The 19,625-nt window shown below is 32.6% G+C and overlaps 1 protein-coding gene across 1 annotated transcript; it reads right to left on the reverse strand.

The window, feature by feature from the left end:
- Positions 1 to 562: 562 nt before the first annotated feature.
- LOC128553996 (uncharacterized) lies at positions 563 to 1,698 on the reverse strand. The gene has a single exon (XM_053535198.1). The coding sequence runs from the start codon at positions 1,696 to 1,698 to the stop codon at positions 937 to 939; it is 762 nt and encodes a 253-aa protein (XP_053391173.1). The 3' UTR covers positions 563 to 936.
- Positions 1,699 to 19,625: the final 17,927 nt, after the last annotated feature.

Genomic DNA, 19,625 nt, shown 5'->3' on the forward strand with positions numbered 1-19,625 from the left:
TAAAATCAGAACCCTGCTTAGATACAAAGCTTTAACCCTTTAAATTAAAAGGGTATAATTTTGACAAAATAAAAGCTAAGTTACGTAACTTTTTCCGGGGGGTTTATCAAAGAGCCAAAGGACATTTTTTAGGTTGAAAACAATTTACCTTTAAGATTTTGTGATATCGCTTACATGTACAGCAAAACCTTTAACCCACGCCCACAAAGCTGATTACAACAGCTTACATTTATTTTTAAAAAGTCGAGATAAAATAATTTGAAATAAAATCGCGAAGTTTCGGTTCCAACTCATGTTTATGAGTATTACACCCCCCCAGTTGAATTACATGGAAACTGTGGATACACAAGTATACATATATTTTACAGTGGGGTCCAAAGAAGGTTTTACTTTAGAAAAAAAAATCAACATGAACTTTTGAAGGGTTTGAAAGTGCGTTTTCTGTTGGATGTTTACCAATTACATAAAAAAGATTTACACTGTGGATAAAAATAAAAAAAACATTGTGAGGACATACAACATACAACTTCATTTTTTATTTTTAAAGTTTCTGGTTTTTAAAAATACACAACATACTACATACGTTTTTTTTTCACAAAACAAAGGGGTCAAGGTAAAGAATATTTCACCAGATAGACGGAACGGCAGACAGAGGGACAGTAAAGACATTATATTCCTCCTAGGTCTGCGAAACAGGCAACAAAAACCATCGGAATAAAAAATTAAGCATGTGAAAAACGAAATAAAATGTTTCAAGTTCATATGACCTAAATTAGTAATACAACACTTTTTAGAAACTCCCCTTTTTGTTAATCCGTTATCAATTTTCACATCAGTCTATGCTTGTACATCTCTAGTATTATGTTACCAAGTGATACAATGAGGGAGTGGAATATTATGGATATTTAGTCAAACAAACTACTGTCGTTCCATTCACTAAAATGCATCTTCATCAAAAAGAGAATATTGCATGCATTTTTCCTGCTTTATTTTTCTCTTTTTCTCTGGATAGCCTGACAGAACACGTATAGATAATCCATTCGTTTTTGTTGTGAACAAAGTCGGTCCTAAATCTGAATATTTTCCAAGATTACATGTCAGAGTCATGTCCTCAGCTTGCTTCTCAGAATATCGCTTAATAGCCCAAAGCACTCTTTCATTATCTATGGCATAGAAAAAATCCTTTCTCTGTACAACAGTTACCTTTGGTAGAGTGTCTATTGTATAGATACCGTTTTCAAGATTCTCTAATATATCATTCAGTGATCCATCTTTCCTATCTTTGAAATATATTGCATCTCTCGAGTAACGAATATCCGATATTCTCAGACGAATTGTGTTGTCCGTCATTTGACGACGTCCAATTCTTACAGTAATACCCTCGTTGCGAGTGGTCAGTTTGTAATCCTTCAAGTTTTTGTGTGCTCCATATGTTACTGGAATAGCTAAGGTTTCCCCACCACTTCTGAGGAACTCTTCATACCTTTGAAATACCCACAGGCGCCGATTGTTCACTGAAAATTTTAGACCGTCCCTTTTAACAATTTTTATTTTGGGTATGTCATCGATGGTAATAGCTCCAGTTATCAATTGCTCAAGCGTACTTTGAATCAGAGTGCCATCTGTGAACCTATAGCTGATAACGTCATGCGAAAATCGTATTTCGCTTGGTGAAAACTTTGCACGATTTCTACTCATCTTATTTGTTCAACAATGTTTGAAGTTTTCGTAACAAATGATATTTTAAATGGTATATAATACAATAATGTAACAAAATATCAGCAATAACTTCCTGGTTATTTTCCTATGTGACGATTGTTGCTGTGCTAAATCACTATATTTAATATTTAGTATTCATATGAGTAATGTATTAGGAATCTAGTAATGTACGAGGGCTCTTCAAAAATAACATATACTTTTTCTCTAGCTTGTATATACTTTAATGAAGCAAAACAAGAAATATAACATCATGATTTGCTTTCTACTAACTGCACTGCAAACTTGACGTGATTATGACCATGCAATCAGGAGTTACGCCTCCTCGAAAACAGTCACTTACAGGGACCAGGTACATGGCGATCATATTTCAACGGCGTTAAAGACGTCCTGACTTCATTGTGATGCTTTCATTAAGTTTGCATTAATTCATATTCATAATTTCTTTTATAAATTTTCATAAGCAATACTTTAGTCATAATAAGTTTTTGGTTAGAATACTATTATGTTATTTAACATTGTTCTGTACAATACGGAGATATATTTGGAAGCGTACCCATTTGAGAAAACCATATTGGACGAGCAGCTGGGTACGATTCACTGAATGTTGTAATTTTGCCTTCTGATTTCAAGACGCATAATCAAACTCTGTACATAGAGCTCCTACTTCACCCGATTTACATTCGGAACATCACGCGTTTCGGGCTTTATCGTATGTTTAACATGGGACTTTTTTAACCGCCTCAATACGGAAAAAATGCAGGTTTTTGTACGCACGTGCGTCCAATAAGATAACATATTGTACGGTCACGTGTTGCAAATAAACGTTCACGATCGGATAGATAAAATAGATATAGAATAATAAATTGTATGAACACTTATGTCATGCATCTCGGACAGAGTACTCAACGTGAGGTCTTTGTCATACATTGGCGTTAACGTCCATTCACAGATTATCCGCAGATTATTCGTTGTAAAATAATCAGTTAGGTTAGACAGTACACCAGCTACACACCTGTCAAGTTGATATATTGTTGATGCATTTATGTAATTGTTTATTATATCAAACCCACACGTTTTATACGTCAAATTGTCAACTGGTCTTAGAGAATTACTATATATTGATGTTTTAGTTATCTCGAGTCAGAAGGGCTTAGGGGTCCGGCTGGACTGAGACCTAGGAAATGGGTCTCGTAGATATTAAGATTAAGTTAGGCTTTAGATATGACATTTGTTAAGACTTAAGAAGTTACAAAATGAATTATGAAAGTTATGTACGAAATATTCTACTGTGTAAATAAACATCAAAAACGTTCAGACTCGTGTCGTGTTGAGTTACGCTACATCGTTTTCTCCCACTAACTTCGCAATCTTTAAGCAATTCTGGACCATTTGAGAATCGTTTGTACCACTTGAAAATAAAGACACAGATGACTGAACATTGTTGTGGCGTCTGCTTCATTAGTTTATGAATTTCAGTTGCTGTTCGCCAAAAGTTCTCCATAACTAAGCGACTGTCTTATCATCTATAGGAGTCGATGACGACATTAATTGTATAATAAAAGGTAATACTTACTTAGTTTACACGTTGTTTTCTTAGGCCTCCCAAGTCGGAATGACGCCATACTCTAGGTGTCTGTTGCCCTGACGTGTTGCTGCACTTAGATATGTTTTGGGGCAAACAAGTGTACTATTAATGCGAACATTAGCAATCGAATTCAAATCACGACAGATCTAAAAGCGACTGCGCCAGTTATGCCTAGCTATGGTTATAAAAACGTTCGACGCACTTCGCCTATCAGCATAAATGTTACTAAAAATGTAAGAACAAATTACAGAATTACAACGATATTTTTCACATTGCTATATTTACACAATATGCGACATCTGACAGTAAAAGTCTACGTTGAACAGCCCTCGTACTTTTCTTATTGAACAAAGAAATGTTTACGTGTTTGCTTTGTCTTTTTTCTTTGAACTGGTGCTTTGAGTCCAGTTCCTAGAAATGAAATTGAAAGTATATTTAGACGATATCTGTTTAAGGTATATATGCCCCTGTATGCTAAGTTCAAACAATTTTCAAGAAATGGAAAAGAAAGCGTCTTAAAAACCAGCATAAACATGAATTGTTGTATTGACTAAAGTTAAGACAACCCAAACGGTATTTATATGAAAAATATTTTATTGTGCATGTCACATAAAGTGTACACATTACATTGACAAATGGATTTTGGTAGCAATGGAAGCCCCGCTCCTAAAGCTTCTTTGGAATACATTATTCACTGTCAGTATATGTATTATTATACCTAGATCTTTAACAGATAGTAACGTTGCCGGGGTCACCATTTGGGCACAGGCTACCATGTGTGCTAGGTATGATTTGTGATATTGTATGCTGGATCCAAAGTTTGTTTTGGATAATAAATAATGCATATTGTTAATTTTCAATCACTTATATACATAATTGATGTCAAGTATAGATTTTTCTTACTGTTCTTTGGTTGAGGCATAATGTTTGACGAAGGTAAATTACAAGAAAAAGAAATTTTTGAAAGTTTGTTTGCTATAGATTTATTTGCATTAACTTAATACTGAATAAAATACGTTGGTTACAAATCTTTGAATGCATTAAGATATAATATAATAGATATAGTGGTGAAAAATGTTCCTTGAAAAAGCAATATAAAGAATAAATGTATTTATGGAAAAACCCGTGTCAACAAATTGAAGTGTTTAAATAAATAAATAATGATCAAGCAATGAAAAACATTATAAAAAGATTAGATATCATTTATACTTACATGATTCAAGTTTGACTCTGGGCAATTGTAACTATACATGGGCTCGTCCTATATTTGAACATGGGACCTCTCGCGCCTTACGCTAGAAATCACATGCTTAGACTTATTTATAGATACTCGGTTTGTTTTGTTTGATATGGCAGCTGTTTCATTTGGAGGTGCTTTTGCGATAATAAAAAGTACGTGTAAAATAAATATTTCATTATCTGCATTTTATAAATACCGCACAGTTATGGCCTTGTATGTAAATAAACGCCAGTAGAATTCTATTTTAAACTATTGGGCGCAAGTTTTGACCTTGCACTCGTAAATATTCTGTATGTTTCCGTAAAGTAACTTTCGCTGTCCAAGCCAAAATAGCGGTAATTATTGAAAATACATTTTGTAATTAACATCATCATTCGCGCGTGCAGATATAGCAGTGCGAACAAAGGTTCAGCCGGATTATGTGTTTGAGTCTTCTGTCTAACAATATCATTTGAAATCGTCACACTTATCATGAATTATCATTTATTCATTCCATAAATAATTTATAGCAAAAGCGTGTTTTAACACTATTTATGCACGATGGGCGGTTAAACGTCGTGCGTAATAATTATTTGTACGACGTATTACCGCCTGAGTGTATAAATAGTGTTAAAACACGTTTTTGTTATAGATTATTTCGATTCTAATATGCCGTTAATTTAAAACAGTAGATGAAATATAGAAGCGCTCTTTCTTAGTCGCAACAAAAACGTTGTCGTCACTGCACGTTAACGTGACGTCATTCTAGCGTAACAGTGTTTTAACAGAGACAAGCATATTAGAATGAAAGATATACACTGCTATTCATTTTTGTTCTACGTACGTCAGTCAATGTTCTATAAACTTTTAGATATATCGAAGTTGGCAGTAGCAGTAGCACTGGAAGCAAAAACGTGAACGTGGCAGTAGTAGTAGCAGAAGCAGTAGCAAAAATATGAAATCGAGTTTTTGCTACTGCTACATCAGCTTCTACTACTGCGAACTTCAGATATTTATACTACTTCTGCTGTTTCTCCTACTGCCAGGTTTACGTTTGTGCTACTGCTTCTGCTACTACTGCTACAGCCGGTACAAGTTTTTGCTACTGCTGCTACTGCTATTGCCAGTTTCACGTTTTTGGTACTGTTTCACCTGCTGCTGCTACTGCCAGTTCCACGTTTTTGCTACTACTACTGCTGCTGCTACTATTGCGACTACTACCAATATCACGTTTCTGATACTGCTACTGCTACTACTGCTACTACCAGTTTTACGTTTTTACTACTGCTTCTGCCAATATCACAAATTTGCTACCTCTAAAGTAATTGCTTCTCCCATTTCGCGTTTTTCTTTGTTTACAAACATTTTTAGCTTTCCTGTATAAATCAGAAACCCAGCACATTTAACTACAACACAGAGCCAGATAAGCTTTGATGGGTGTTGCACTTTCTGTTATCTCTCTTTATTAGAAATAAGATGGTTATATTCAAAATGAAATGTGCATTGTACATAAAATACAAAAATATCTTATAATAATCTATACAAAAGTACATTGCCACTCTTAGCAGAGCTATGATATCACAGACTTGATATCGTACAATTAAATCAACTATAAAGAACATCATAGATAAGTGTTCTAAAACTAAAGTCACCCTAGTTAATCAGTTATTAAGAAGAAATGCCTTAAATACTGACAATTAACTGAATTTTAATTGGTGTTATTACACTAAATAAAACCTATGTTTAGAAATGTTTCTGTATTGTACTTAAAAAAAAAATTAAAAAAATAAAAAATCATGAAGGGGCTACACTCCTTGTTCAGTTTCGTCAGCATGATATGGCACCATCATATGCATCTCTCTTCATGGGAAAACTTGAACAGGATTTCCTTCACTCAAGGGGAGTTAAGCCATCTCTGTGGTTACGGTTCCTAGATGACATTTTTATTATTTGGAACCACTCGTTAGAAGAGTTAGAGTCCTTTATCGACGATCTTAACAAATTTCATCCAAATATCAAATTTACTACTACAATATCAGAAAGTACTGTTTCGTTCTTAGATGTACAAGTATCCAAAAACAAATCGCTAGGAATTGACACTGATATTTACGTGAAAGAAACAAATACCCATCAATACCTAGATTACACTTCTTGTCATCCGGAACAATGCAAAGATGGAATCCCATACAGTCAGGCAAAGCGGTACAGGAAAATTATTTCTAACGACGAAAAATTCAACTCATCTCTTAATGATTTACGGAGCTACTTCAAAGATAGAAATTTTCCGGATTCTGTGATAGACAGTGCATTCAATAAGGTGTCGAGGTCGTCACAAAACGAAGCCCTGACGCCTTCAGATAAAAATAAAACAAGTGTTATTCCATTCACCGTAGAATATAATCCATCATTACCAAATATAGGTGGAACAATTCACAAGTATTGGGATCTTCTGAACATTGCAAAGAATACAAATGTTAAATTTGTTCATGACGAATACAAACCTATAGTGGCGTACAGACGTACAAGAAATTTAAGCGACTACTTAGTAAGTTCCGACTTCAAATTGAACACTGAAACATACATCACGCAGAAATGTACCAGGAAACGATGTTCCCACTGTCTACGAATCAACTCTGGATCCTCATTTAGCAGTACAGTTACAGGAGAAACATTTTCTTTACGGTATGATACAAACTGTCAATCTAAAGATGTTGTATACTTAATAACGTGTAAAAGATGCAATATGCAATATGTTGGGCAGACTATGCAACAGGTTTCACGGCGTATGAATAGCCATAAATTTGACATATCTAATTTTACAGATCCTGCATATTCCACGTTGGTTGCTGGTCATTTTAATCAAGATGACCATAGTATTGATGACTTCACATTTATGCCTATTGATGTGGTAAATAATCAAATTAACCGGTTATGCAAGGAAACATTCTGGATTCATAAGTTAAAAACACTCAATCCTGATGGACTTAATTCAAAAATATTGTTTAATGTGTAATGAATTTTACATGTATATGTGTTTGTTTAGTACTATTGCGTTTTTTCCTATTTATGGTTTTTTATATATACTGCTATAGGAAATCCTAATGTACTAAACTTACTATCTGTTATTCACATTAATTTATGTAATATTTTAAAAAAAACAGTATACGTTTTTCCGCCAATCAACGTAACGTTTACTTCATGACGTCACGTCCGTTGTTTTATTATGTATTTATCCTGATGAAGGCGTAAGCGCCGAAACGTTGATAAAAGATAAATATTCACGTGTTGTTGTTGAATTTTACCATCGTATCTGTATTGTACTTAAAATAGATGATATATTTCTGATTAATAGATTCATCGTCAAAGTACCTTTTGCTGCTTTCACAATTCTTATATCAAACAATAGAATGTAATGAACCGCATCTACATGTAAGGTGAAAAACAAAAATGTTTCTTAGTATTTTTGACTTATTGAAGGATTTTGCGTTCAAGTGAGAATTATACGTAAGACCAACTAGACATTATTTTTCCAGTTTCTTTGAAGGATAAATTATAAAAAGTCAGCAATTAATATTATGGGCACGTCCAGAAAAATAATCAGGGACGACACTCCCAAAGTGAGAATCATACCTCTAGACCAACAAAATTCGTTTATATATGTATTCTTTTAATATTTGACTTTGCAAAAATTAAATGGTTTATTCCGATCCTTAAAACCGATTAAATTAAAACAGAAAAAGAATATCTTATTTCCTTATTTTTAGATGAGCATATAACACATTATAACATTTGTACGTGTTTAAATTAAATAGAGGTCGAGTAAGACCTCGGCTGTTCCAGGAATTGAAGCTGGGACTTTTCTTTGCACCCTAAGCGAGAATCATACCCGTTGACAATAATACATGTGGAGTTACCCATACAATTGATACGGTTTCAAAGAGAGAAAAAGAGGCTATAAAATACTATTTATTCGCAAAACAAAATATTGCATGTACATAATTTAGTTTTTAGCTGAGATAATCTTACTTATTATTGAGATATGTATAAGAGCTGGAATTGTATCAGTGCAGGGGATCAGCGATTTTGGAAAGTTAATTATCATAAAATAAGAAATATGTAAATTACCGATAATTTTCTAAAGTTATTCGAGTTAAATTCACTATACGTATACTACCTTTAAATGTTACATTAAAAAATGTCATTTTAGAAATTAATTAGCTTTCTGCTTAAAGTATCTACTATCGTCACTTTTTAAAACAAATCTTGAAACAGTAACGTTGCTATCATAATAAATTCATAAAGTGTGCCGAATCCAGGCTATATTCTATGTTATCCGGATAAAAGACGTTATGCCATCACTTCCGTATTATCAAACGTGCAGAACTACCTTAACCAATAAGAAAGGTAAAAGCCAGGGTATTGTGGGAGGTAAAACAAACGTTGTTTGCCCTACCAACTAACAAACTTTACAAAAGAGGGACACAATTCTCCCGTGCAAAAAGAGAACCCATAGCGAATTGGAAAAAAGCCTACTAAATACAAAAAGTAAGTATTAAATTGAACAAGTCAATAATTGAACACTTCGCATTTACTTTTTGTTTTGTTTTTATTCTTTTTTATACACTACATACAAAAGATCGTAATATAGCTCAAATAGACATACTAGATTGCTTCAAAAGTGTCCTCTTACACCCAGTAAGACCGTTTTGCGCTTAAATTATTGGTTTCGCCTCGGACAATTCATTATTCGTCCGAACTATGCAGTCTACTTGAGTTTGTAACAAGACACTTTCTGTAGTATATCTATAACATACTTTTGTTGTTTTGTTAGCACGATCACACTCTTCACATAAGATATTAGTTCAATATTTGTTATAAAAGATGAAAATGGAAATTTTCTTATTCTAGATGTATATATTGTTTCAAAAAGATTTATGTTAGTTAATCTATATGGCCCGAATGAAGATAATCCATCAATTTATCAAAATATTTACCAGAAAGTTTACAATATTGAAAATGAGAATGTTATTTTTGTGGAGACTGGAATTTAGTCATTGACCCCAGTTTAGACTATGAAAACTATGTATCTATCAACAACCCAAAAGCCAGAAAAATTCTAACGAATATAATTGATACATGAGAATTTTATTGATATATGGCGTATTTTACATGATAATATGAAAAAAGTGCATGGCGGAGAAAAAACCCAACACGTAAGCGATCTAGACTTGATTTTTTCTAATAACTGAAAACACCATGAACTTTGTAATTGGTTCTAATATCAACCCTGATTACAGAACCGATCATTCAGCTATAACACTCAAATTAAAATTGGGTACTAATGAAAAAGGAAAAGGCTACTGGAAATTAAATAACTCATTTTTGAAAGATGAATACTATACAAGTTTAGTTAAAAATACCTTTAACAAAAAATAATTGAGTTATATACGGTAGTCAGTCAAGAAGGAAATATACCAGTAGAAGATGACAGCTTCAGTTATTAGCATATCACTTTAGATATAAATGATCATTTATTTTTGGAAACATTTTAGTCATTGTTCGTGGCGAAACTATTAAATACTCATCATATAAAAAGAAAGAAAATATGAAAAGGGAGATTTATTCAGAAAAAGAAATTGTTTCAATAGAAAATGATATTCAAAATATGATATTAGTTCAGCTTCAAGGAAAGAAGACAGATCTTGGAAACTTACGGAAACATTAATTTGAAGGTGTTATGTTAAGGTCAAAATGTAGATATGAAGATCTTGGTGAAAAAACAAATAGCTATGTTTTAGGATTAGAAAGTAGAAACTTTATAAATAAAACAATTAACAAACTCATAGATGAAAATGGTAAAAAGACTTTTTAACATTACAGATATTTTATCTTATCAAAAAGAATACTATGGCAATTTATACAAAAACAATTTTATACCATCAGATGTATCGTTAACTGAAAGTTTTGGTGAAAACATATTTAAACTTTCTAATATAGTATCACAGAAGCAGCTAGAAGGAGAAATTACACTTGACGAACTCACTGCTGCAAAAATGGTATGGAAAAAATAAATGTCCCGGTCTAGATGGATATACTGTAGAGGTTTTTTTTACCTTTTTTGGAATGACACTGCACATTTTATCTTGCGGTCAATTAATTTTGGGTATAATAATGATAGATTGTCAGTAACACAAAAAACAGGGGGTTACTACTTGATTACCAAAACCGCCTTAAAAAGTTTTTAGACAAAATAATTAACACTGATCAGAATGGATTCATTGCAGGCAGTTTCATCGGAGCAAATATAAGACTGGTTTATGACATTTTGTTTGAAACTGAACAACAAAATATTCCAAGACTATTATTATCGAAAAAATTTCAACAAGCTTTTGATTCTATTTCATGGGATTTTATTCATAAAACATTAGATTATTTTAATTTTTGGCCTTCCTTTAGAAAATGGATAAAGTTATTTCAACAAGGAAGCGAAACTTGTATTTTACAAAATGGACATTTGTCAGATCTTTTTCGTTTAGAAAGAGGTTGCAGACAAGGAGAACCAATATCTCCTTATCTTTTTATTTTGTGTACAAAAATACTTGGATTAACGATAAGAAGGAACAATAATATTTTAGGTATTACCATTAATAACAAAGAATATAAAATGAGTCAATATGCAGACGATACGCAACTGTTTCTAGATGGAACTGAACAATCGTTACATCACTGTTTGATTACACTTGACTGAAAATAAACATTGAAAAGACAAGAGCATTTAGGATAGGATCATTGAGTCAGTCATCGAAAAAATATGTCCAGATTTACATTTAAACTGGTCGCAAACAACCACTAATATATTAGGTGTAACTTTTTCTTCACAAGTCAAAGATATTTGGGGTTTAAATTGTCCACTTGTTTTAGAAAAAAGTGCAAAGATTTGATACGCTCGTGGTCAAGGAGAAACTTAACTTTATTTGGCAAAGTAGCAGTTATCAAATCCCTTGTAATTTCGAAATTTGTGCATATGCTTATAGCATTACCAAATCTCCCGTCTATCTTTGTTAATCATTACATAATAATATGGCATTTAAATTTTTATGGAATAATGGACCGGATAAAGTAGAGATCAATTATAACAAATGATGTCGATTCCGGTGGTTCAAAGATGATAAATATAAACACATTTATACAAAGCTTGAAGTTAAGCTGGTTAAGAAGGCTTTCAATGAATAATTGTGACACTTGGAAATATTTAATAAGTTTTCCTTTCAAGAATATTTTTACTTAAGGTGCAAATTATGCCAAATTAATGGCTGGAAGAATACAAAATCCATTTTGGAAAGATGTTATTGATAGTTGGTACTGTCTTTGTGATCTTTTAATATTACAGACCTGCAACAAATCTTATATTCTCCTCTTTGGAATAATCACAATTTCAGATTCAAAACATACATGAATAGTAGTAGGTACAAGAATAGGATTACCAATGTTATAGATCTTCTAAATGAAAATGGGGATTGTTATACGATAGATGAGTTAAAACGTATATATTCAGTAAATGATACATTTTTAGACCTCCGTAGCATTATAAATAATATTCCAAACGAGTGGAAAGAAAAGATAAGAAATAAATCAAAACATTCTAGTAACTAAATCATTTTTGTATAGAATTAATAAAGCCGACAACAATTTATGTTCATATTGTTGTCAACAACAAGAGACAATAGAGCATTTAACATTTAATTGTACACATGTTAATAAGTTTTTATTTGGCCTAAGTAATTGGGCAAAAGAAAAATATAATATTGAAATTAATTTGCACAAAAAAGAGTTTCATTTTTTCGTATGAAACCTGTAACAATCGAGCTGGAAATCATCAAATCATCATGTTTTACTCCTAAAGTATTATCTGTACAAATCAAAGTTTAAAGAAAACTGTAGTAGGTATCTCTCTTTATCAATGTTCAAAGTTGTTTATTTTAAAGAAATACATTTCAGCCATAAATAATAAGATAGTCGATTCGAAAAGAATTGGTCTCAAGTTATCGAAACGATAGATAACATATCTAATATTAACAGCAGAATATACGAAAAAAAAACGAAGTAAAATATTTCCTAACCTGCCAATCTATATCAACTTTAATAATACCAAATTATTACAAAATAAATACTTGATAGTTCCGATCTTTTATTAATAGAGCTAACCATAACTGTCCACTAAGAGTTATTGAACCAAGGGGATTTTTTCATTGTTTTTTTTTTTTTTTTTTTTTTTTTGTTATCGGTTTTCCCCATTTTCCACATCTTTGTTCTTCTTTTCTCTAAATAACTTGCACATATGTCTCATACATATGTGCTGTTTCTTTTCAAGTCTATAGTTTTACTTTATTTATAGACACTTCTTCATAAACATTTTTGTAAATATTACTCCAATTTGATAATTGTCAGATAACAAATGTCAGTGGCAATATATGACTTTACCCTGTATGTGAAGTAGTTACAAAAATGTGTATACATAATAGGTTACTAAGATTACATGTTAAATAATATGTCTTGATATTCCACTATTTATAAATGTGATTTTACGTATCCATCATGTGTTTATATGTATCTATATATGTATACAATTTGAAATAAACGGGGTTACCCAAATTCGGGCCTGAAAAAAAGATATAGGTTCAATATTATTTCTTTTATAAATACATGCACAATCAATAAATAATCAAACGTTATGAGGCCGTTACAGCAGCTAATAAATACATGTACAATCAATTAACAGTCAAACGTTACAAAGCCATTGTATTAGCACCAATAAGTACATTCACAATCAGAAAACAATTTTATAAAAATAACGTTACAAAGTTAAAACAGCAGCACTGAACTTCGTGTAGTCAGCAATATCATTAAACGGTCCACTCCAGTCAGAATTATGAAAACTATGTACATGAAAAGAACAATGAGAAGCTGTATTTCATGACTGATATCCATTTTGTATATTTAATTTTTATGTTTTTGACTTCATACCTGCACCTCCAGAGGCATTTTCGGTCACAGGTAGAGATGTTTTCATACAGTCGAACCGGCATATTACACTACCAATGTCACATTCACAAAACAATGAATGCTTCGTTAATAGTTTTTTTATACCAGCAGTGTTGAATTTCTCTAGTTCGGGTCAGTTGAAAAGGCTTGTAAAGCCATTGCTGAATTCTGAGACATGAACAGAGAAAATAAAATATTCAATAACAGTTACTTATTGATGCATACTAAAGCATTATTAACAAAAATATTAAGTACATACTAAACAGACAATTCTATTCTTTGAAATTCCTGTCTACTTTCGTTTTCGATGACGTCAAGTATCTGAAATAAGAGGGATCCGTTATTAAGGATCACAAGATGTCACCTATTCGTGTGAAACTTACAAATAATAATGCTGTATATATGTTTTGAGAATTAAATCAAAAGAAGAAATATATTTGCTTATATTTTCCTTCTTACATCATTTCAATGTATAAAAAAGTATCTCTTTTATCTAGACCTCACGTGTTTCTTCTTATGATGAAAGAATATTGTCTAGAATTCAATGGATCGCCTTGGGATTTCATATCATTTTTAGTTTGTACCGAAATAAGTACTATCTACGTTCCAAAACACGACAGAAATCTAGTACAGAAAGTAAGCAAAATCTATGAGTTGACAAAAATCTTACACAAGATAGATTAAGTTTCTTTCCTAGAATATTCAGGGTCCAAAAAAGTTAAGTCCTTGTCAGCACTATATAATTCTAAGCGTTTATGTTATGCTTACAAAGTAATGCAATGAGGAAGAGAAATGTTATGGAGATAGTGTCAAACGACTGTCCTTCCATCCACTAAAATGCATCTCCACCAGAAAAGATCATACCGCAGGCATTTATCCAGCTTTATGTTTCTTCTTTTCTTTTCCAGACAACCGGACAGAACCCGCACAGATAATCCATCCGTTTTTGTTGTAAACGAAGTCGGTCTTAAATCTGAATATTTTCCAAGATTACATATCAATGTTATATCCCCAGCTTGCTTCTCAGAATATTGCTTAATAGCCCAAAGCACTCTTTCATTATTTATAGCATAGAAAATCCCCTTTCTCTGTACCACAGTTATCTTTGGCAGAGTGTCTATTGTATTGGTACCGTTTTTAAGATTTTCTATTATATCGTTCAGTGATCCTTCTTTACTATCACCGAAATATATTGCATCTTTGGAGTAACGAATATCTGATGTCCTCAGACGAACTGTGCTGTCCGGCATTTTGCGATGTCCAATTCTTACAGTCAGGCCCTCGTTGCGAGTGGTCAACCTATAATCCTTCAAGTGTTTGTGTACTCCATATATTACTGGAATAGCTATGGTTTCTCCACGACTTCGGAGGAACTCTTCATACCTTTGAAATACCCAAAGTCGCCGATTGTTCACTGAAAATTTTAGACCGTTTCTTTTTACAATTTTTATTTTTGGAATGTCATCGATGGTAATAGCTCCAGTTATCAATTGCTCAAGCGTATGTTGAATCAAAGTGCCATTTCTAAATTTGTAGCTGATAGAGTCATGCGAAAACCGTATTTCGCTTGGTAAAAACTTTGCACGATTTCTACTCATCTTATTTGATCAACAATGTTTGAATTTTACGTAACAAATGTTATTGTAAATTGTATTTAATGTAATCTAATCTGTAATGTACTCTAAAGTCCATATCGACAATATCACTTCTTGATTATTTTCCAATGTAAATATTATTGATTTGTTAAATATAAGTATTTATATTAGTAATATATTAATAATCAAGTAATGTACTGTACTTATTGAACAAAGAAATGTTTGTGTGTTTGCTGTACTAACTAAATCATCTTTTCTCTTTGAACTGTTGTTTTGAGTCCAATTCCTAAAAACGGAATTGCAAATATATTTAGTCGATATCTTTTTTAAAGTATATATACATGTATGCAAAATATACAGCTGAGTCTAAATAGTTTTCAAACAATGAAAACAGAAAGCGTCTAACAAACCAGTATTGGGGTTAATGAATCCACTGTTTTGTTTTTCTAATCATTGACTAAAGTTAAGATAATCCAAACGGTTTATTGACTTGAACAATGATTTATTTTTAATATGACAATAAAGCATACAAATTACAATTTAACATTTCAGATAGATTTTGGTCGCAATGAACGCTCCGAATCTAACGCTTATTTGGAATAAAATATGCACTGTCAATATTTGTATAAATGCATTTATGTTATCTTGTAGAAATAAATTATGTTATTTTTAGTGATAAATGTGCACTAATTTTCATTTTGTAACAGATTACTTGTCTGCTATTATTCAACATCAGTTGCATTCCATTTTACGGTTTGTTTCGTAAATTTATAATCTACACACTTGGCGGCAAAAATACGAGAAGTCCGTGCATGTATTTGCCACGCCCTTGAACCAGCTTGCTAGCTGAAATCGTCCGAACTACATCGATAGAAAAATGCTGTATAATAGTTACCTCGTAGTATGAATTTAAGCTGTTACTTTGGTTGGATGGTATTCTGGAGAAGAAATGGTTGCTGGGACACGAAAGTGCAGATAAGTTTTATATAATTTTGTTGTTGTCATGCATAACAAAGCTTATGTTAGAACAATGTTTAGCTTTGCATAAACATTCATTCAAAATTTTCAGCTCTGCACACATGTATTTTTGTTAATAGTTGGACAATTATCATGTAACAAAGGCTTGATTTACTGTAATCGGAGATAATGAAAAGTTCTGGCAATGATGATAACGATGATTAAACTACCGATATCAGAAAGGGCTACACTCCTTGTTCAGTTTCGTCAGCATGATATAAAGTGGTGACACGTTTTGTAGATGATAATGATGATATGTATATAATATGAAAATGTTATTATGATGGTGATGGTGACGATGATGATGATGATGGTATGATGATGATTGTGATATTATGATGGTATGACGATGGTGCTGTGTTGATGTTATTATGATAATATGGTGATACATTGTTTGTGTCTATACGATCATAATGATACATACGATCATAATGATACGATGATGATGGTACGATGGTGATTTGATGACAATATGGCGTTGATAGTACGATTTGACGATACGATCATAAAGATGATAATAATTATAATGATGATAATGCTATAACACGATGATGATGATGATGATGATATGATCATATAACAATGCTATGATGATAATGATTACGATAATGGTACGTTATGAGAATATGATGATATGATATTACATGATGATGATATGATTTTGATTATGATGATGATATGGTATAATTGATCTGATATGATGATGATGTTGGCATGATGATGATGATTGATTGATGATTGTGGTATTACGAAATGATAATGATATGATATCATGTTGGTATATTATGGTACGTTAATGACGATGGTGAGGTCGATGATGGTAATAATGACGATGGTGATAATATTCTGATGACGATATAACAACAATGGCGATGATGATGATGATGATGATGATGATGAAGTTGACAATTACTGATTTGATTAATTGTGATAATGCTCCATATTACTAATTCGTTTTAATGTATTGTAATCAATAAGTATTTTAGTTTGCTAGCGATACTCAAACATTAGGGGGATACATCGGGTAAAATGAATGAAAGGTAAAAGGTAAACGACAGGTAGAAAGTAAAATTACGTTTGACTTGGTTTTGAAGCTGTTAGAAGCTGTTTTTCATTGTTAAAAGTTTCAGGAACTTAATTGTAAAAAGGAATGATGATGATATATTTATGAAAATATTAGATATAATTCATTTTAAGTAGACTGTTGCGGTCGACAAATTTATGTCATAAGGTACAGATCACTTGTCCCTCTCTGTTGTATGTTCGAACCACGTTCAGGGTTAAATGCAGCATGTAAGAAGCAATCCAGCTGGCTTACAAAAAAGGAAAATCAAATCGATTGTTCTACTGCAGCACTCACTCTTATCTTTATCATAAGTTCTTCTAACATGGGCAAGGCTGTTCGTTAAACGATATCGGCTGAGAGTAATATGCAGTTATGAAATTGCAGGCATTCGGATTTGAGCTTGAGGAGACTATAATGTCTAGTTTCATACTATTTCTGTCAGTAACAGTAAACCTAAATACATATTAGCATGCCAAGTGTTGGCATATGTTTTGATACATATTAGGTCATATATATAACCGCTGGCAAACTTTAAAGGTTCATATATTATCTGTTCCCATTCATCTAGATTATTAAGATGTAACAATTTATAAATGTTCTTATTCCGTCAAGTCCTTTGTTTTTGAATTTCAGTACAAGAAAACACGACATCTAGTTTAAGCTACAAATATAAAGGTGTCCGTTATGGTAAAACAGAATACAAATGGAACTTCATTATAAATGGTAAAAAAGCGTCTTGTTTAAGTCTTGAATTAGTGAAGGTGGGTTATTCCTTTTATATACTCTTAAGTTCATGTAATTAACATTTAATTTTGACAAAGATCTTGAAAAAAAAATCAACAAATAAACAGCATTCTGTGTACTGACTGGACGAATTTTATTTCATAAAATATTAAGTGGCCCTCAATACACATGCGACCGTATGTGCATTTCGGTATGGCATAATTATAGTAATTTATAAATTGAAATAAACAATGAACAATTCGCCTCACTTTCTCATCAGCTGTGAATGGAGAAATCTCTGCAATTTGCCAGTTTCTTCATTGTCAGCCTATAAAATGGGCTTCTGCCTCTTTGCGTTGCCTGTAAGTTGCTATGCCATTTAGCTAGTGATTTTTCTTGTGTTCATATCTATTTCTATAAAGGACCATGTATGATAAGGTACAGTTTCAGCCCCCAAATTTCGAAGAAAATGAAAGTAAAAATACATCTCAACGATATGGATTATTTGAAAGATAGAGGATTAATCTTGCATTTTTCTTCAAAAAATGCATCAGTTTTGTGTTAAAAGTCATGATCCATGGTCTAGTTTCATGTCATCAACACAGATTTTGTACATTTTTAGATATTTTCATGCACTTTATCAGCAAAGTACGATACGAGCGCAGGGGAGAACAATTTTAGTTTTTGGATATGTGTTGAGGATTACAAAAACACGGAGAATGATACATGAGAGAAAATTGTTCTAAGGTGCGCTCATAGTAAATTTTGAACAAATACGGTATTTTGTCGGAACATTTTTACTCTAAAATAGCCATATAAAGGGACGAAACTCTTGCTTTACTTGAAGAGTTTGGCGTAAAGGGTAAGTAAAACATGTGAAGTCATGCGGATGTGATTTCGTTTGCTTGAAAAATGGATTTTTCTCAAATTACTGGTAAATTAGACCTTTCGACAGTATTTGCATAGCATTTTCAGAAGTTGTCATTATTATATACCTACAGTATAATCCTCGATTTATTTCAATGCTGTTAGCGCGTCATAGACTACAATATTATTACTTGATCAGTCGGCGGAAATCTTTCGTCAAACTCGTCCAAGAAAATTATGATTCTGTAAATTATATACTAAATACGCGTAATATGAACCAGATCTAAATATTGCGGTACTAACTTGGTCACACAACGGAGGAACTTGTGGAAGACAGCCATTTAATCAGAATGGGCTATTCCAGAAAATATCCGTCTCACCCCACGTTGAAACAATTTTTGGGGGACTAGGAAAGTGTGGTGGGGGGGGGGGTAATTTACAGTCAAAGGGAACAGGGAGGTGTCTAGAGAGAAGAAGGGGGTGTATTTTGTTTGTGTGATGTGGAAGCAGTTCTAAAGCCGAGCCGAGGGAGGGGGTATTTTACAGATAAATGGGAGTGTAGGGGAGGGGAGTGGGGGTTCTTTGGAGTTACCCAATGGGGGTTGGGTATTTGGGGTATTTTTGAGGAAGGAGAGGGGGTATTTTGAGTTAAAACCAGGGTGTGGAAGGGAGAGAGGATAGGTAAAATGTCCTCGAGAGGGTTGGTACTTTTTCCCAAAAAACTGCTTCCAAGGGGAGGGAGGGGGTATTTGATTTTCTAGAATAGTCCAGTTATCTAAGATTCATCTTCGA

The sequence above is a fragment of the Mercenaria mercenaria genome, unplaced genomic scaffold, assembly GCF_021730395.1.
Source record: "Mercenaria mercenaria strain notata unplaced genomic scaffold, MADL_Memer_1 contig_4602, whole genome shotgun sequence".
In the NCBI taxonomy this organism is placed as follows: domain Eukaryota; kingdom Metazoa; phylum Mollusca; class Bivalvia; order Venerida; family Veneridae; genus Mercenaria; species Mercenaria mercenaria.